Here is a 20,403-nt window from a genome sequence, read left to right as displayed (position 1 = left end):
ATTTAGCTGAGTCTAGTGAGCTGTCTCTCTTTCTCTACAGAAGTTGCAGGAAGGATCATGTCAGTTTTCTTGAAAAGTGCATCCAAACATAAAATCTGCAGTGAAAGGTGTGAAAACCTAAAATAAACTCTAATAGGTCTTTTGTGGTCAATAATATGATATTAATAAAGCAGACAAAACTGAAACTTTTTTTTATTGCTGTTTGTTCACATCACAATGAGAATCAGACAGTTTCAGAAACAAATGATGTTAAAAAATACGAAAGGATAGAGCAGTACAACAACTGGAAATAGATGAAAAACACAACAGGAAACGTTAGCTGGTTAACCAAAGAGCATCTGAATCTCAGATGTCTTTAAGTATGTCCTGTCCTGGTGTCTCCTTCCAAGTAGGAGGCCAGGTGGCTTTGATGCTGGGTCTGTTCATCAGATTTTTATAGTATTCTGTCAGTTTTGGGTACCGCTCTTCAGAAAGCCTGCAGGAAAGAAAAAAGCTGGAGTGAGTTCATTGCTATTTTTATTACATCCAATCATCTAGCCAGGCTGCTAAGAGATGTTTCTGGTCATTTAGTCCACTTACCCAAAGCGGTAGAGATAAGCAATGGCTGGAAAAACAATCACATCGGCCAGGGAAAAGTTCTTTCCTGCCAGGAAACCGCCTGATGTCTAAAAAGAAAAGGAGAAGTAGTTATGTAAGAAAAAATTGGAAAAAAAGCTAGAAAGCACACTAAGTAAAATAAAAATAGAAAAATAGCCATCACAGGGGGTTATAGCCTGGCTTAATAAATGTTCTGCATTGATTATGTTTCCTTAAAAACCAAGGCAAGATTGACTTTGATGAATAAGGCTTGCTTTATTCTACAGACATGAAGATTAGCACTGCAGACTGATTCAAACTACCAGCATGGCCTTGTTCAAGTAGAACTACATGGATGTCTAAAGATCAATAATTAACACATAGAATTTTGTGTAACACCCTTAAGGGCTAAAGTCTGAAGAGCTAAATTGTTCTTTTACAGCTTGCTGACCAGGATAGTAGTGTTAATGCTGTTAATGCACACCATTTCAAAACCTTTTGCTATTTTACCTCATTTTTAAAAATTGTTTTAGAAAAAACTGGTAGAAATATTCTGAGTTTTAGTTTAGCACGACAGACTGTAGGCATACACGTCATTCACATACCTTCTGCAGGTATCCCTCCCAAAGCTTGACCTCAGCGGTCAGAGCTTCTTTGTTTCTCTTAATGGCAGAGTCGTGTCTCTCTCCCTCTGGGACCTTCCAGGTGTAGTAGATAACATTTCCTAGAAAAATATAACACACAAAAAAAATAAACCAACAAAACCTGACATATAATTATTAAAGTGTATCTCTACAAAACCTAAATAAAATCTACCCACACACCAGCAGGGAATTTTACGAGTACCAAATCGCATGACAAACAAGTGACTTTACATGCAAAGCTAGTCTGAGCATGTGATCACTGGTGGGATTAACATGTGACCTGTTAACATCAGTGTCTGTTATGAGAGTTGCTCACCAGAGAAATGGACTAAGGGATTTCTTATGGCTTAATTATGTGAATGCACAGATCATTAGTGTCTGCAGTGTGTTTTGAACAACTAAAGGTCTCAAGGGGAAGCTGAGGAGGGTTGGTTGCTGAAGACAAGTGACAGTTGTTAGTGTGGTGTTGCCAAGTACAGCAGTTCAAAATCCCAGAGCACAGACCTCTGAATGGCAACATCAGCCAGGTCACACAGAAAGAGATTTAGCAGCCTTGATATATCCTTTACAGACTCACTAAATCCCTGTGATTCTAATGTTGTTTGGGGTACACACACTGTGATGAAGGAAGTTCAGGTTTCAACAGTTATGTCACTGCACAGCAAAACAAAACTGAGACATATTCTGCATCTCCGAACTAACATACCCATTTTGTCTCCGAATGTGTTAACCTCAAACACACGCTGGAACATCAATGCTTGTTCTGCATCGCAGTCGGGGATCAGCTTGGTTCCCTGTGACTTGTACTTGGACTGTTGGGGGGAAAAAAACAGCAAGAAGCTCTCGTTCTTTACATCTGTGGTATAGTGTGTCTGTTTTTACAACGCACTGTTAAAAATATAATCACAAGCAGCTCTGCTACCTAGGAACTCCATGGCAACATAGCATTTCAAGTAGGGCCAGATTCAGAGTTCTCACCTCTAAGAAGAAGCATACACCGCAGGACTCATTGATGATTTTGTCCCCACATTTGAAGGCAGGAAGCTTTAAGAGACAGTGCAAGGAAAACCATAAACACTTTGTTTGGTTCAAGTCTTCTTATTTGTGAATGCCAAGTGAATACTCCATTTACTCCATTTCAGGAAGACAAATGCTGATTTCAGATATGAGAGTGTTTACATAGTGTGATATGAACCTACCTGACCCCTGGGGTTAATGTCCATGACTTCCTTTGACTTGTGCTCCCCCTTCTCAAAGGAGAGCAGTTTTTGGTTGTATCCTTGCAGGTTCTTCTCCTCCAGAGCGATCATTATCCTCCAGCAGGGAGGAGATCCAGAGCCCCACAGCAGAGTCATGTCCTTGGCCATGATTTCAGAGTGAAGCGCTTAACCTAACAGCTGAAGTCGAGGAAGGTTGAAGACTGGAGCTGCAGTCGATGAAAAGGCTGGCTTTATAGCTCCAGTCCTCTATGTCAGGTTTCCTGGAACAAAGCCCCATCCCATTTCTGTGCTCCAGCCAAAGAGCTGTCACACCAAGATAGCTAATGCCCGTAAAGGTTAAACACGACATGACGTCAACCTGATCCTGATGAATATTTAAGATGTGTATTCAAAAAACAAGATAAAGTGAGATTTAGTAACCATTTCAGTGTGAATTGTCTTTAAAATAGAATGCAGCCACAAGGACTCCAGACCATCACAGACTACAGGACCACCAAACCCTCCCCCGCATCCTCTGATGTCTCCTTCCTCAACGAGCTCAACAACTTTTATGCTCGTTTTGAGCGAGGGAACCCCACAACCACAACCAAAGCAGACATGACGCCAGACCACCAACCTATGACTCTCTCCCCCACCGATGTAGGAGCGGTGCTGAGCAGGATCAATGTCCACAAGGCTGCAGGCCCTGATGGCATCCCCGGGCGTGTTCTCAGAGCGTGTTCTGGGGAGCTTGCAGGAGTGCTCACAGACATATTCAACCTGTCCTTGGCCCACGCTGTGGTACCGGCCTGCTTCAAATCCACCTCCATCGTCCCGATACCCAAAAACTCCAACCCATCTTGCCTCAATGATTACCGCCCAGTAGCACTCACCCCCATCATCACTAAGTGCTTAGAGCGACTGGTCCTAGCACACTTCAAATCCTGTCTCCCCCCCACCCTGGACCCCCACCAATTCGCATACCGCCGGAACAGGAGCACAGAGGATGCAGTCTCCATCGCAATGCACTCTGTCCTCTCACACCTGGACAACAACAACACCCACGCCAGAATGCTGTTTATAGACTTCAGTTCAGCATTCAATACAATCCACCCCTCACAACTCATCAGGAAACTGACAGACCTGGGTATCAGTTCCCTCATCTGCAAATGGTTACTGGACTTCCTGACCAACCGCCCCCAACATGTCCGGCTGGATAACCGCTGCTCATCTACCATCACAATGAACACCGGTGTACCACAAGGCTGTGTGATGAGCCCTTTCCTCTACTCCCTCTTCACCCACGACTGCAGACCTGCTGATGGTTCCAACACCATCATTAAGTTTGCAGATGACACCACGGTGATTGGCCTCATCAGTGACAACGATGAGGCCGCCTACAGGGAGGAGGTGGATCGTCTGGCTGAGTGGTGCGACAGAAACAACCTGCTGCTTAACACCGAGAAGACCAAGGAGCTCATCGTGGACTACAGGAGGAATGCTGACCCACATCCACCCATCCACATTAAGGGGACGGCTGTGGAGCGTGTGAGCAGCTTCAAGTTCCTGGGAGTCCACATCTCCGAGGATCTCACCTGGACGACCAACTGCTCCAAGCTGGTCAAGAAGGCTCACCAGTGCCTCTTCTTCTTGAGGACTCTGAGGAAGAACCACCTGTCCTCAGACATCCTGGTGAACTTCTATCGCTGCACCATCGAGAGCATCCTGACCAACTGTATAACAGTCTGGTACGGGAACTGCTCTGCCTCGGACCGGAAGGCGTTGCAGAGGGTCGTGAAAACTGCCCAGCGCATCGCCGGAGCACCACTTCCTGCCATAAAAGACATCTACAGGAAGCGGTGTCTGAAAAGGGCTGGGAAAATCATCAAAGACCCCAGTCACCCATCACATGGACTCTTCACCCTCCTGCCCTCTGGGAGGCGCCACAGGAGCCTCCGGACTAAGACCACCAGGTACCGGAACAGCTACTTCCCCACAGCTGTCAGACTCCTGAACTCTGCCTCCTGACATCTGACCCACGTTAACTCATGGACTGAACATACACACACCCACAATGGACAACTGTACCCTCAAACACAATAATAACATGGACTGAACCACCACTCACAACCACTAGCACTTTATATAGCCTCTGTAGAAACTATCTACACCCTCACTTATCTTAACTGCACTACTGTATAGTTCTGTGTAAATAATCATTCTGTACATTCGATAATCTTTAATCCTACAACTGTTTACAACTTGCATAGTTCCCATTTCTGTATAGCTGTATATCCCAGATTCTGTAAAGTTATTTATTTCATTTCATATTCTGTATAGTTTTTCATATTTATATCCTGTTCATATCCTGTACATAGCTTGTACTCACTACAGCCTGTACATACTTATAGTTATAGAATATTCACAACATACTTCATACCGTGTACATTATAACATACCATAATAGACCCATTTCTGTAATATACTCACATATCTATATTATTGCTAATATATATTGTAATATATCTATATCACTAAAGCACTTCTGGATGGATGCAAACTGCATTTCGTTGCCCTGTACCTGTGCATGTGCAATGACAATAAAGTTGAATTCTATTCTATTCTATTCTATTCTATTCTAAGTACTACAAAAGACGTGTGGAGGAGAGGTGACTTCTCTTGCTTTTTATAGAAACTCTTTGATCCGAAGGCGGCCAAAGAATGTGAGGGTACATGGGAAAGAGGAAACATGAAAAAACTCCAGCGAGTCAGGAAAAACAACAACAAAAAAAAAACCTTAACATTAACGGGTGGAACATTTTTCTAAGACACAATAAAAGACAACGAAGCCACACGGAAACAGTGTTTAAAGAAGGATATAGTGGAAGTTAGAGTGTTACTGCTATGCGCCCGTGTGGTTAGGGCTCTTGCAGGTTTTTGCAGTTAAACCTTTTATCGCTAATAACTGTTGCATATCAATAATTCAACGATTCCTGCAGTAGTTCGTTGTTTTGCTCCTGCTGTTGCTGGTGAACGACGCCCTGAGAAGTGAAACCCGCGGTGATTCAACACTTTGTATTCAAATCTGCACACAGTTCTGACATGACCGATAAATCACAATTACACTGAATGCATCTAATAGGACCGTAATGCAAATAAAATAAAATGTGTATGACTGATTAAACTGTTGGTGCATACTCGGCAGTTTGCTTCTCTGAATCTTTGACCTCTTTGCAGCGGGCACATAAGCAGCTGTGAATATCATTGTATCAGTAAGGCAATGACGCAAACTGTGTGTGCGCCTACATTACTGCAGTTGCTATGTCGGCATTTTGAGTCCGTTTCAAAGGGCAGTTTGTTCGTGCATGCAAAGAACAGTAGTGAATCCGGTTTGATAATAAATCGGTATTACAAAAATAACAAAGGCAGCATGTACAGAATGATAAATGCTCTCTCTCTCTCTCTCTCTCTCTCTCTCTCTCTCTCTTTAAATGCTGTTGGTTTTGTCATGTTGAACCTGTTCCGCATGCATCAATCACCCTCGTGCATGTTTGTTCTCCCTTTCACTCCGAACATTCATTAATAACGGAACGTTATGTTTTTGTGTTTGGTGTTTAGAAAAGAAAAGTTTTTTTGAAGTATTTTGAAAAAAAAAAATCCCAATATTTTACTTTTATTTTGGAATATCAAGCAAAACTACTCATAAGGTTATGAGAGAGTTCCTGTATTTAAGCATGTAAACTCAATGTATTCTAGTACACAGCTTAAACTAAATTCATAACTTGTACATGACTGCGATACTCGCTCATGACTCCTCCCACTTTTGTTTTAGTGAGGCTTTTTCATGAAGTGACATTGCAACAATCATGTGGTCTGTGTTTGTATGAGAGAAATCTGTGCCATCAGAAAATGAATTTGAATAAGTTAAATTCGAATTTGAATTACTCGGATTTAACGTGAATTGTAACTTGAATAAATGCTTTTAAAAACTGAATATGAATTAGCCTAATTTGAACTAAAATTGAATTTTATAGTTTGAAAATGAATTCATTTGCTTTGTAATTGTATTTTATTGTTTAAAAATTTAGCTCTCGAATAATTTCAGATTCACTTCTCACCATTCAGTTTCAGTTCTACAATTCAATTTCAGTTCCAAAATTCAGTTTTTTGGGGACTTACATCCGGTTCTGGTTCAAGAGTAATCGAGCGCAGATTAATAGAACTACGTTTTACTAGCGGACGGAAAGTGTTACTGACGGGAATCTACAGCGTCTTGAGCTGAATTAAGACTTCAGAAGTCATTCATCATGTCGATTGACCAGCGGATAAACTCTCAGGTTGGTAATAAATGTATTACATGTATAAGGGATGCTGTGTAAGACATAAATAAAGCTAAAATACAAAGGTTTGGTTTCCCTACTGTAGGGGTCTCTGCAAGCATACAGGGCTCTGACAGGGTACAAGATGACAACTTTGGAATTCTACTAGAAACAGTCGATCATATTTGTTTGTCAAAGCTGAATTAAGGGCAAACTACGCTAAATTAGCGTTTTTAGCTAACAGCTACAATAAGCATAAAAGTTACTGTACGGCTATCATTTGTTAACATGACGCTTGTTCTTATACATGTAATACATACATTCATTTTCAAACTATAAAATTCAATTTCAGTTCAGTGATGATCATTTTCAAACCAATAAATTGAATTTCAAATTAGGCTAATTCATATTCAGTTTTTAAAAGCATTTATTCAAGTTACAATTCACATTCAATCCGAGCAATTCAAATTCAAATTTAACTTATTCAAATTCAGTTGTTGATGGCACAGATTTCTTCCCATATGTTTGTGTCAGTATGCTGAGATGGCAGCAAAGTATTTAGAAGTTTTGTGTGTACTGATATTTATCTTTAGCCACAAGTTCACACGTTTCAAGGCTTGTTCTAACCTGCAATGCAACTGTAGGCAGAGTAAAGTAGGACAAAGCACAGAGGTTAGCATGCCCAAGTAAACCACAGGCTGCTGGTTTAATTACTACGATCATAAATGTTTTAATTGCAGTTGCATTAAACCCCAAATAAACATAATGAGTAATACATTATCATCAGGTTGTTCTAAAAGTTTCCAGAACAGCCATCAGTTAATCCAAAGCTCTGTTGGGTTAGAGTGAGAGTGCTGACAGAGAACATGTAGATTTAACATTTAAAATTGTGTTTTAAATATAAAAAGTTACAAATATTTTACTAATTGTTGTAAAAAATGACTCGAAAAAAACATGTTTTTGTAAAGATTTGAGCTAAATGTGGAGAAATGTTGCCGTTAATTTCAGCGTGTTTCACTTTACAAACGGCACCACATAGTGAAAGGGACTGTGTTGTGAAAGGGCCGTCTGATTGTTGGGGTTGATTGTTTTCTCTGTGTTATTGCAGCTCTTTACCTCACAGTATAAAGCCCCTTGAGGCAACTGTTGTGATTTGGTGCTATATAAATAAAGTTGAACTGAAGTGAATGTGCTTATGTCACTGAATAGCCACACCTGTAAGCTGCTATGTGACTCGACTATGTCTTTTTAAAAAAGCTTTTCTCCAACAGTGAAGTGGTTGAGCATAGTTTACATTTATAAACTGCTTGTATAACTGCACAGATAACCTTTCCTGTGCACTCTGCAGACACAGCTACTGGAAAATAATGGAAATGACTTTTTGTGATCCTTTTTTTCCCCATAGGACTTAAGCTGGCTCTCCCATTAAGAAAGAAAGAAAACACACACACAAACACACACGTAGAAGTTTGTTTGTGTCTGTAGACAGACTTCCTGATGTATTGTGAGTATGAATTGTGGGTGACAGGTTGATATTTCACATTAGAACATGTACCACATTATTTCTTTAATCACATCAAAAGGGACATCTCAGCAGTAATCATAAAAACAAGAACATTTTCATTTAATGTCCCCTTCTGTCAAGACTGCACAGGTGCAGGATGAATGTAAGGTGGGTGTCTCAAATAACAAATGTGACAAAGTCACTGCAGAGCAGCGCAGACAGCAGGAAAAGTTAGCTCAGTCGAAGATGCCTTTAAAAGTCTCACTCCAACAGTGTCCTTCCTAGCAGGAGGCCAGCTGCTTGGGATGCTGGATCTGTATGTTTTTTGTACATAAATAAAGAGGAAATTTTAAATGAAATGAATTCAACTTCAAGGCTGGGCGTGTTGGGGAGTTCAAAGACGATCTTCTGCAAACCTTGGTTGTAACGTGTGGTTACATTAGTTGCTGTTCCTCTCAGATCAAATGTGTCAAGCTGTTCTTCTCTGAACTCTGGCCTCAATATGACTGTTCTGTCCTTGCAGTGAGTTTCCATTTTTTAAACTTGACAGATCACTTACACTATGAAGATTTTCAATGGAAACAAGACTCACCTTGTCTTTACACCAACACACACGCACGCACACACACAGGTCACCGTGTTTTCTGTTTTCTCTCTAGGCTGAGTCCACATGGTGAAAAAAGAGAATCCAGCAGCAGAGGGCAGTGAGGTTTTATATTCAGCGGGAACAAATTGTTTTCCGTGTGTGCCACACTTCTTTTCAAAGATAAAACGATTTCGCAAAGGAAACAGCGTAGTATTCTCAATAATTTCTCCTCTGGCAATTCCCACATTTGTTTTAGGAATTAAAGCATCCTTAAAAATGGCATAGCCTTTCTGGATCACAGGCTGGAGGAAAGAGGACAGAAAAGTTGAGGAGGCACACATTAGAAAATAAATAAAGCCTTGAGTAGATTTCTCCACAATACAGCAGGCGGAAATGCTGTAGTGACGTCAGAAACATGGCCTGTTCAGTTTCTTGCTCAGTTACCTGCTCAGGTTGCAGGTCATGCATTAGCTCAGCCATCAGTTCGGCTATTTACTCCACCACCTATTCAGCGATCACCTTCATCTGCTCCTCCTGTACAGCAAATTATGTCAATACAATCCGTAAAGGACTGTTTTGCAACCACTAATTCAAAGCAGAGAGACAAACCTGTTAAGACTATTTCGTTCCTCAAAAGGTGGCCTGCTTGGAGACAGTAACTCTCTCCAGGGCTTCCCCAGAGACTGAGTTTCAACCCTTAGCCGACTCTGGACCCCTGGAGGCTAAGAAGCCAGCTGAGGACTGCACCCTGCTGTCGTTGCCAGAGCAGAGTAAAAGCCCTGCGCAGCTCCAGCCTGCTTTGTGTTTGCCAGAGGTATCTCAGCCTGCTGGTTCCGTTCTGATCCTGCCGAAGGTCCCTTCACCTGCTGGTTCTGTCCTGTTCAGGAGGTCCCTTCACCTGCCAGTTTACGTTCCAGCTGGAAGGTCTGAGGGGCCTGTCCAGCCATCTGCCTCCACTGGAGGGTCCAAGGGGCCCTTCCAGTCGTCTGCCTTTGCTGGAGGGTCCGAGGGGCCCAATTCAGCAGCCTATCTTCGCTGCTGAACGGTCCTGGTCCTGCCTCGTCTGGTCCTGCCTTGTCTGGTCCTGCGGCTGCCACGCCACCATCAGTTTCTGCTCAGTCTGCACGTCCATGTCCTTTGCCAGAACCTCGTCGGCACTGGCCACTTTCCAGGCCATCAGCTGGGCATCTTCGCCATCATGGGCGGTCTCCTGAACTGTTTTGCTGCCACCGGACCCGTGGCAGGCCTCCTGAAGGATGTCGCCAGCATCACCGCCTGCCGGGTAGGCCTGCTGATCTGCTCCGTAGCCTCCATTGACGTAGTGGTCAGTCTCCTGAACCGCTTCTATGCTGCCACTGCCTTTGGCACGGTTGGCTTCCAGAACTGTTCAGTGATGGACTGTTGTGCTGATTGGCCTCCGGGTTGCCCCTCTGAACTATGTTTTGGACTCTGTTTTTTCGAGCTCCACTGCCTTTGTGAACATTTTGTGTTTGGACTCCTGGGGGTTTCTGTTTTGTTTTGTGTCATTCGGCTGCTTTCCTGAGCAGCTGAATGAAATAAAGCCTTTGCTGGGCTTTTCTCACTGTTGCTGTGGTGTTGAGAGTCCAGCTCAGGTCTGATGCAACCTGCAGTCCCAGGAATCTGTGGCCGTTGGCCCTCTCCACCTCTGTCACTTTGACGATAAGAGGCTGCAGGGGAGGGGGGGTTCTTCCTGATGTCCAGTATTAATTCCTTGATCTTGTCCATATTGAAGATGAGGTCGTTTTCCTCACCATAGACAAGAAAGTTGTCCACAAGATGCTGCTCCTTTGAAGATGCTCCAGTCTGTGGTCTCTAAGCAGCCCTGCAGGCTGGCTTTTGCACTGTCAGTCCAGGTGTTAATAGTCCTGACTGTGACTGGGTTTGTCTTGAGCTTTTTGTTATAGGTGGGTTTTAGCCAGATTGCCAGGTGGTCAAACTTTCCGAAATTAGGTTTTGGTTGAGCTGAGAAGGCATTTCTGATATTGCTGTAGCAGTGATCCAGTATTTTATTTCCCCTGGTGGGGAAGGTAACAAACTGATGCAGTTTAGGCATAGTTTTCCTGAGATTACAATGAGTTTCCCATAAACAATTACAGCAGCGTTTGGGTGTTTATTTTCGTGCTCGTTGATCATGTCGTACATCTCCTTCAGTGCAGCCTCCTCCTTAGCAGAGGAGGGATATACACGACACTCACAATGATGCACTGCAGTTCTCTGGGCAAATAAAACGGCATTAGCCTTGGAGTCAGAAATTCCACATTTTCAGTAGTTTGAAATGATCTTACAGTCAGTACACCACGATTGCTTGACGAGGGCGTCCGTTCCTCCGCTGCGGATCTTGCCACTTTCCGTAGCGCTTCAGTCCGCTCTGAAGACCGTTTAGCCGTCTGATGCTATTGCCACGCTCTTTGGTTCTGTCCATCAAAAGTTTTGGTGCCAGATATGTGAAGACTTATCAAAGTGTCTGAAATCTACAATTTCGGATAAACATAGTCCACATGGCTCTCGCCTCCTCATGCATTGCTAAGACTGTCAGTGTGAACTGCAAAAATAAAATCTGTCCGGGGCGACCTTATGGGCTGAGGTTTTGGTTGGCCTGTGGGACTTGGGTCCTGGCTGGTGTGCCACCGGGGTTGTGGGTTGGTGTATGCACTGAGGCCAGGCCCTTGCCCAGGAGCCTTTGGTGCATTGGGAGGTGTTCACACAAGTGTGCACACAGATACCCACAGACAAACCTTGTGCCACTGCCTTTCCCCAAGTTCACTTTCTTTCTTTCTTTTAATAAAAAAGGTAAAAGGTTCTGATAGCCCTTATGGTCTGAGAAGCTTTTTCATTTCCAAAACACAAAGATTTATAGCTGGGTGAAGTAACCTCTCTGCAAAGCTGATGGAAGGGTGTAATGCAGATTCTTAACTTGATATCCAAACATCAAACCTAAAGTTTGATTTTGGTTAACATTATATTAACAATAAATATCCCCACTGCAAAGAAACAAAACACAGATGAGCTATAAAATATAAACTCAGTTTTTATTGCTTATTTAGGTCAAAGCACAGTAATAATCACACATTATTGTCACAAATTATATTTTAAAAAATGCATATGAATCACTAGTGCAGTGCAAGGAGTGGTAACAAATGAGCGCCTGAATCTCAGATGTCTTTCAGTGTTTCCTGTTTCGGTGCGTTCTTCCAAGTAGGAGGCCAGCTGGCTTTGATGCTGGGTCTGTTCATCAGACCTTTATAGTATTCTGCCAGTTTGGGGTAACGCTGTTCAGAAAGCCTACAGGAAAGAAGAAAGTCAGTGTGAATTCATTTCTACTATTATTCTATTCATTCATGTGTCTGGTCATTTAGTCCTCTTACCCGTAGTGGAAGAGATAGGCAACGTTTGGGTAAACAACCACGTCGGCCAAGGAAAAGTCCTTTCCTACAATGAAACCGCTCGAGGCCTAAAAATAAAAGAAGAAAAATGTTGTGGAGGGTAAAAACCTAGAAATCACATATAATATAGATCATTTAACTATGATAGATGGTTAACATTTGACTTAATAAATATTCAATCTCAATTATATTCTTAAATTCAAAGGCAAGATTGATTTTGTGATATAAGCCTTATTGCTGTCATGCTACACTGCTAATCACCATGCAGCTGTTTTGCATCTACTTCTTCTGCTTTAATTATACCTCATATTTACATTTATGCTACTGTTTAAGGATTTTCTTAAAGGGAACTAAAATGAAGCCTCATCACTCCTATCCTGCAAAGATTAAATGTTTTTATTCAAAGAGAAAACACTACTTTTTCCAGAGCACCTATTTACTTTGTAATTCTGGAGCACATGTGTTATTTATTCCTCCAGATATAAGAATGAATCTTTTCTTATGGACTAAAACACGTTTTGCTGAAAAACTGAATATGGAACAAGCAAAGCTTAATACTAAACAATATATATATTAGCTGTATAATACCAGTAGGCCAGCTCTAATAGTAACTTGGTATGGCTTCGCGGGCCAAATGTAATTAGGCTGCGGGCCAAATTTGGCCCGCGGGCCAGAGTTTGACACCTATGCCTTAGGGCTATGCCTGTAACAATCTGCCTATTGCCATCATATAAAATAATTTTTATATTTTTGAACAATAATTTTTAAAAATATTTTGTCACGTCATTATGCGGGCTGCAAGTAGAAGTGACATGGGCCGCGAGATATAGACACAGGCATTTGAGCTTCTTAATGCGTTTTTTGTTTGGGTTTCCACTGGCGTGGAATTATCAAAAATAGAGAGGGCATAGCCTAACATATGAAACAGGAAAAGAAGGCCGTGTAATCCATTTATTTCAACAAAGTAACTGTATTCTGAATACTGCCTTTTTAATACAGTTACTCATAATTTGTATTTTAAATGTCATGTATTCCATTACTCCCCAACACTATGTGTGGCTAAAACAACAAAACCTAAAAAGAAATTTATGGACCAGCTTATTTCTGGCAAGGTTTAAAATCTACTCCTATGAATTTCCAACGTTTGTATTCTGGGTTTAGTTTAGTCGTTGAGATCGCGTGCACACAGGTCATTCACACACCTGCAGGTATCCCTCCCACAGCTTCAACTCAGCGGTCAGAGCCTCTTTGTTTCTCTTAACGGCAGAGTCGTGTCTCTCTCCCTCTGGGACCATCCAGTTGTAGTAGATAACGCTTGCTGGAAATGTGTAAAAAGCAAAAAACTGAATTTTATATTGTGCCAAGGTGCTAAAGTGCCAAATCTCATGACAAGTCAATTACTTTACATGCAAAAGCTTGGCTGAGCATGTGATCACTGGCAGGATTAACAAACATCAACATGGGTTTTTAGTGTTGCCAAGTTCCGCAGTTCAAAATCCCAGAGCACAGACCTCTGAATGGCAACATCAGCCAGGTCACACAGAAAGAGATTTAGCAGCCTTGATATATCCTTTACAGACTCACTAAATCCCTGTGGTTCTAACGTTGTTCGGGGTACACACACTGTGATGAAGAGAGTTCAGGATCAGAAGTGCGTCAGAACAAACTTACATGATTTCTCAACGAGCGCGTTAACCTCAAACACACGCTGCAATATCTGCGCTCTCCCAACCTCGCAGTCAGGGATCAGCTTGGTTCCCTGCGTCTTGTACTTGCACTGTTGGAGGAGACATTAATTATTCTTTTTAATTTCCTAGTTTTTTTACCTCTGTGGTGTTGGGTGTCTGTTTGTACAACGCATTGTTTAACATATAATCACAAGTAGTTCTCCAAACTAGAAACTCTGTGGAGACATAACATTCAGATTCAAGTCATCATTTGAGTTCTCACCTCCAGATGAAAGCATGCAGCACAGGACTCGTTGAGGGGTACATCCCCACATTTGAAGGCAGGAAGCTTTAAGAGACAGTGCAAACCATAAACACTTTGTGAATGCCAAGTGAATACTCCTTTTTCTCAATTTCAGGAAAACAAATGCAGATTTCAAATATGAGTGTTTACATAGTGTGATATGAACCTACCTGACCCCTGGGGTTGATCTCCATGACTTCCTTTGACTTGTGCTCCCCCTTCTCAAAGGAGAGCAGTTTTTGGTTGTATCCTTGCAGGTTCTTCTCCTCCAGAGCGATCATTATCCTCCAGCAGGGAGGAGATCCGGAGCCCCACAGCAGAGTCATGTCCTTGGCCATGATTTCAGAGTGAAGCGCTTGACAGGTAAAGTCGAGGAATGTTTAAGACTGAAGCTGGAGTGGGTGAAAGCCCTGGCTTTATAGCGCCAGTCGGCTTTGTCACGATTCCTGGAAACAAGCCAAAGATCTGTCAGTCTTTGGCAGGCAAGATAAATGACACTTATGAAGTTTAAACTTGGTGTCATGTCAACCTTATGTGACACTTTTTAAAAAATCTGATTTATTAACCATTTCTGCGTGATTTGTCTTTAAATAGGACTCTAGTCCCAAATTTCACCAAAGGCATTTGGAGGAGAGGTGACTAGTTTTGCTTTTCTCAGAAAGTCTTTGATCTGAAGGCAGAAAAAAAATCTGAGGCTAGATGGGAAAAATGTGACTAAACATTAAACACTTAACTTTGTAGTGGGATATGAAAGTTTGAGTGTTACTGCCTTCTCCTGTGTGGTTAGGGATCGTGTCGCTATTTGGAGTTAATTCTCTGAACATTTTATTGCTAATAACTGTTGCATATCAGTAACGATTGATTAGAAAAAGGAAAAGAGTAAAAATGAATTGTGGTTATATTGAACTGATTCCTGCAGTAGTTCGTTGTTTTGCTGCTGCTGCTGCTGGTGAACGACGCCCTGAGAAGTGAAACTCACTGTGATTCAGCACTTTTTATTCAAATCTGCACACAGTTCTGACATAACCGATAAATCACAATTACACTGAATGCATCTAATAGGACCGTGACAATGCAAATAAAATAAAGTAATAATATTTTATTGTTGGTGCATACTCGGCAGTTTGCTTCTCTGAATCTTTGACCTCTTTGCAGCGGGCACCTAAGCAGCTGTGAGTATCATTGTATCAGTAAGGCAATGAGGCAAACTGTGTGTGCGCCTACATTACTGCAGTTGCTATGTCGGCATTTTAAGTCCGTTTCAAAGGGCAGTTTGCTCACACATGCAAAGAACGGCAGGTAATCTGGTTTGATAATAAATCAGTATTACACAAATCTAAAAGAGAGCAAGTACAGAATGACAATTTTTGTTTCTTTGTTTTTTTTTAAATTGCTGTTGGTTTTGTTGCGTTGTATTGCAACCTGCTCTGCATGCATCAATCTTCCTCGGGGAGGACATTCATTAATAACGGAGGGACTGCTCGGTGCACTGCTCAGTACAAACAGGGCTGGATTTATTGTATGCAGCCCATATATCTTGCAGCATTTTATGTTTTGTGTGTGCTTTTTAGAAGAGAAAAGTTAAGCCAAAGATAAGCTTAATCTTTACCTCACAGTATAAAGCACCTTGAAGCGACTGTTGTGATTTGGTGCTATATAAATAAACTTGAGCTGAAGTGAATGTGTTCATCCCATTGAATAGTCACATCTGTGAGCTGCTCTGTGACTCAATTTTTAAACTGCTTGTATAACTGCACCGAACTGAAAACACAGCTACTGGAAAGTAATGGAAATTACATTCTGTGATCCTTTTTTCCCCATAGGACTTAGCCTGGCTGTCCCATTAAGAAAGAACGAAAAGACACACACACACGCACGCACGCACGCACGCACGCACACACACACACACACACACACAGAAGTTTATGTGTAGACAGACTTCTTAATGTATTTTGAGTATGAATTGCAGGTGGCAGGTTGACATTTCACATACAACATGTACCACATTATTATTATTATTTTTACCAAATCAAAAGACACGCCTTGATTAAGTGATATTATGTTAAAATAAGTCTTATGTGAGATTTATGTATAAAACTTTAAAATCTACTGTTTTAGAGAACTGCGTTCTTTTCTGTTTGGGAGGGTGGATGACTATATCGTAAGTGGCTTATAATAAAACATCTGTTGCTCATTTAGTTTCACTTTAAAATCTTTGCACTCAGTAATTGTAGTTACAGCCTCAACATGACTGTTCTGTCCTTGCAGTGAGTTTCCATCTTCAAAACTTGATAGATCACTTGCACTATGAAGATTTCCAATAAAAACAAGACTTATCTTTTTTTTTTTGCAGACTGTAGGGCAAACAACAGTATTTGACATTATTGTATTCCCATTTGCTATAAAGTTGAAATGGAATGTAATAGCAAAGGCAAAACAAGTTATTTGGCTTAAACTAAAGGATCAAATTTTAAAAGTCTCCGTAAATGTTTAAAATACAGTCACTCAAAATACTGGCGCGCTGTCCAGAGTACCACAGCTGCTTGTCAATGAATTCAACCAAGACCACCAAGTCAGAGGATGTCTGGCCCCAAGTGTTTCCCCTTCCATTTACATCTATCTTCAGATGTCTCTCACACAACCATGTGCACTGCAAAGCACTGAGTCTTTATAGTTTAGCCCGAGCTCAATCTTTCTCGCGAGTGTGTGACTTCCATCACTATGGTTGTTTCCTAAGTCTCACTACTGAGTTGAAAGTGCATGGACTGAAATGAAAAACGTTTGCAGGATCTCGCAAAAATGCATCTTCAATTATTTTCTCTCCAATTTCACTTAAGGGGCTCTGTAGAATCCTGTCACTACTTCTACTTTGCTGGGGAAGCATAAATGAAAAGGGTTCTTATATCTCCTATGTTATAGCAGCAGTGAGAACTTATATTGAAAAGAAATAAAAACAGTTTGATTAGTAATTATTCAGTTTCCCACACAGACACTTTTTAGCTTGGTCTAGTGACGTCTCCTGTCAAATCTGCAAAGCTGCAGGAAGGATGTAATGCAGATTCTTAAGCTGGGCAAACACTGTGCAATTTTTTCAGTCATGTTATTCAGCCCCTGCTCAAACTGTACAATTGAATCACAGGGGCTGAGTGCTCACACTGTGCGTCCATAACATGAAGTTTATAACACAAAACCTGTCTCTCGCTCTCCCTCTCTGTCTTTCACTCACACATACACGCACACCACCATCAACTTTCCTGAATTGCTAATGAAAAACATTGACCTGGCAGCTGCAATTGAGCAGCAATGTCCATCCAACTCTTTTCACGGTTGTTGTGGTCGTGATAATTTTGTGAGGCCATATTGAAAAGGCTCGGATGAATTTGTCAAAGTTCGACAAGGTGGGACTCCATCGCTTGTGTCCAGATCACACGCTGCACTGCCGTGCTGCTCCGTCTTTTTCACCGACATTTCTGTGTTTGCACATGTCTTTGCTCATGGCACTGCTTCAACAGTGCAATACCCTCACGAGGGGCGACCAGGATTTTAAACAGGTTTGATTTTCTTGCGACCGTACGATTGCTGATTGGGAGCAGGCTGTGAGGTGTTAATCGCTTCTCGTTACCCCATGTATACTACACGATGCACAACACACGATTAAGGCAAAACCCAGGCCAATCCCCAAAACGGTCGCACAACTGAAAAGTCGTCTCAAAATGGGGGAAAAAATCACACAGTTTTAGCCTGACATCCAAACATCAAATTTGCAGTGAGTGGTGTGGAAAACCGATGTTTGATTTTGGTTAACATTAAATGATATCAACTTAACAAAGTGAACAAAATTGAAACTCAGTTTTTATTGCTTATTTTGGTCACAGCACAGTAATAATCACACATTATTGTCACAAATTATATTTTAAAAAATGCATATGAATCACTAGTGCAGTGCAAGGAGTGGTAACAAATGAGCGCCTGAATCTCAGATGTCTTTCAGTGTTTCCTGTTTCGGTGCGTTCTTCCAAGTAGGAGGCCAGCTGGCTTTGATGCTGGGTCTGTTCATCAGACCTTTATAGTATTCTGCCAGTTTGGGGTAACGCTGTTCAGAAAGCCTACAGGAAAGAAGAAAGTCAGTGTGAATTCATTTCTACTATTATTCTATTCATTCATGTGTCTGGTCATTTAGTCCTCTTACCCGTAGTGGAAGAGATAGGCAACGTTTGGGTAAACAACCACGTCGGCCAAGGAAAAGTCCTTTCCTACAATGAAACCGCTCGAGGCCTAAAAATAAAAGATATATAAATTATATTCTTAAATTCAAAGGCAAGATTGATTTTGTGATATAAACCTTATTGCTGTGATGCTACACTGCTAACCACCATGCAGCTGTTTTGCATCTACTTCTGCTGCTTTAATTATACCTCATATTTACATTTATGCTACTGTTTAAGGATTTTCTTAAAGGGAACTAAAATGAAGCCTCATCACTCCTATCCTGCAAAGATTAAATGTTTTTATTCAAAGAGAAAACACTACTTTTTCCAGAGCACCTATTTTCTTTGTAATTCTGGAGCACATACATATATGTGTGGCTAAAACAACAAAATCTAAAAAGAAATTTATGGACCAGCTTATTTCTGGCAAGGTTTAAAATCTACTCCTATGAATTTCCAACGTTTGTATTCTGGGTTTAGTTTAGTCGTTGAGATCGCGTGCACACAGGTCATTCACACACCTGCAGGTATCCCTCCCACAGCTTCAACTCAGCGGTCAGAGCCTCTTTGTTTCTCTTAACGGCAGAGTCGTGTCTCTCCCCCTCTGGGACCCTCAAGTTGTAGTAGATAACGCTTGCTGGAAATGTGTAAAAAGCAAAAAACTGAATTTTATATTGTGCCAAGGTGCTAAAGTGCCAAATCTCAAGACAAACAAGTGACTTTGCATGCAAAACTAGTCTGAGCATGTGATCACTGGCGGGATTAACAAACATCAACATGGGTTTTTAGTGTTGCCAAGTTCAGCAGTTCAAAATCCCAGAGCACAGACCTCTGAATGGCAACATCAGCCAGGTCACACAGAAAGAGATTTAGCAGCCTTGATATATCCTTTACAGACTCACTAAATCCCTGTGATTCTAACGTTGTTCGGGGTACACACACTGTGATGAAGAGAGTTCAGGATCAGAAGTGCGTCAGAACAAACTTACATGATTTCTCAACGAGCGCGTTAACCTCAAACACACGCTGCAATATCTGCGCTCTCCCAACCTCGCAGTCAGGGATCAGCTTGGTTCCCTGCGTCTTGTACTTGCACTGTTGGAGGAGACATGGAAATTTTTAACATGCAGTAAGAAGCACTGTTGTTGTTTTTACCTCTGTGGTGTGGGGTGTCTGTTTATGCAATGCATTGTTTAACATATAATCACAAGTAGTTCTCCAAACTAGAAACTCTGTGGAGACATAACATTCAGATTCAAGTCATCATTTGAGTTCTCACCTCCAGATGAAAGCATGCAGCACAGGACTCGTTGAGGGGTACATCCCCACATTTGAAGGCAGGAAGCTTTAAGAGACAGTGCAAACCATAAACACTTTGTGAATGCCAAGTGAATACTCCTTTTTCTCAATTTCAGGAAAACAAATGCAGATTTCAAATATGAGTGTTTACATAGTGTGATATGAACCTACCTGACCCCTGGGGTTGATCTCCATGACTTCCTTTGACTTGTGCTCCCCCTTCTCAAAGTAGAGTTGTTTTTGGTTGTATCCTTGCAGGTTCTTCTCCTCCAGAGCGATCATTATCCTCCAGCAGGCATGCGATCCGGAAGCCCACAGCAGAGTCATGTCCTTGGCCATGATTTCAGAGTGAAGCGCTTAACCTGACAGGTGAAGTCGAGGAATGTTTAAGACTGAAGCTGGAGTGGGTGAAAGCCCTGGCTTTATAGCGCCAGTCGGCTTTGTCACGATTCCTGGAAATAAGCCTCATCCCATTTCTGTGCTCCTACCAAAGATCTGTCACACTAAGATAAATGACACTCGAGAACGTGATGTCATGTCAACCTGATGTACATTTTTAAAAAGAGGTGACTTGTCTTGATTTTTTTTAGAAACTCTTTGATCCAAAGGCAGACAAAGAATTTGAGGGTAGATGGGAAAAAAATCTGAGTCAAAGGGAAACATGAAAAAACTACAGCATGTCAGGACTAAACA

The 20,403-nt window shown here is 41.7% G+C and overlaps 2 protein-coding genes across 2 annotated transcripts; both read right to left on the bottom strand.

Annotated features, from left to right (window-relative positions):
* Positions 1–323: 323 nt before the first annotated feature.
* Positions 324–2,679, bottom strand: LOC308384346 (glutathione S-transferase A-like). Its single transcript, XM_080862847.1, has 6 exons — positions 2,420–2,679; positions 2,199–2,264; positions 1,927–2,032; positions 1,182–1,300; positions 580–665; positions 324–475 (listed from the first exon to the last, which is right to left on the bottom strand). The coding sequence occupies exons 1-6, from the start codon at positions 2,585–2,587 to the stop codon at positions 346–348; spliced, it is 675 nt and encodes a 224-aa protein (XP_080718973.1). The 5' UTR covers positions 2,588–2,679; the 3' UTR covers positions 324–345.
* A 9,322-nt stretch (positions 2,680–12,001) lies between these two features.
* LOC308383989 (glutathione S-transferase A-like) lies at positions 12,002–20,105 on the bottom strand (the record flags this gene model as incomplete). Its single annotated transcript, XM_080862273.1, has 12 exons — positions 19,882–20,105; positions 19,691–19,756; positions 19,401–19,506; positions 18,933–19,048; positions 18,393–18,478; positions 18,266–18,309; positions 14,374–14,558; positions 14,183–14,248; positions 13,904–14,009; positions 13,435–13,550; positions 12,215–12,300; positions 12,002–12,131 (listed from the first exon to the last, which is right to left on the bottom strand). Exons 1-12 carry the CDS (start codon positions 20,047–20,049, stop codon positions 12,002–12,004), a joined length of 1,275 nt encoding a protein of 424 aa, XP_080718399.1. The 5' UTR covers positions 20,050–20,105.
* Between the last annotated feature and the right edge of the window lie 298 nt (positions 20,106–20,403).

Source organism: Rhamphochromis sp. 'chilingali', assembly GCF_963969265.1.
Source record: "Rhamphochromis sp. 'chilingali' genome assembly, chromosome: 17".
Classification (NCBI taxonomy): Eukaryota; Metazoa; Chordata; class Actinopteri; order Cichliformes; family Cichlidae; genus Rhamphochromis; species Rhamphochromis sp. 'chilingali'.
This window is presented reverse-complemented; position numbering and strand designations above follow the sequence as displayed.

Bases quoted from the DNA above. Each gene is read 5' to 3' on its own strand.
- LOC308384346 (XM_080862847.1), bottom strand. From the start codon at position 2,587: ATGGCCAAGGACATGACTCTGCTGTGGGGCTCTGGATCTCCTCCCTGC. The intron at 2,033-2,198 runs GTGAGAACTCTG...TCCCCCCAACAG, and splicing joins GTGTATGCTTCTTCTTAGAG to TCCAAGTACAAGTCACAGGG. The intron at 666-1,181 runs GTATGTGAATGA...TTTTCTTTTTAG, and splicing joins GGGAGGGATACCTGCAGAAG to ACATCAGGCGGTTTCCTGGC.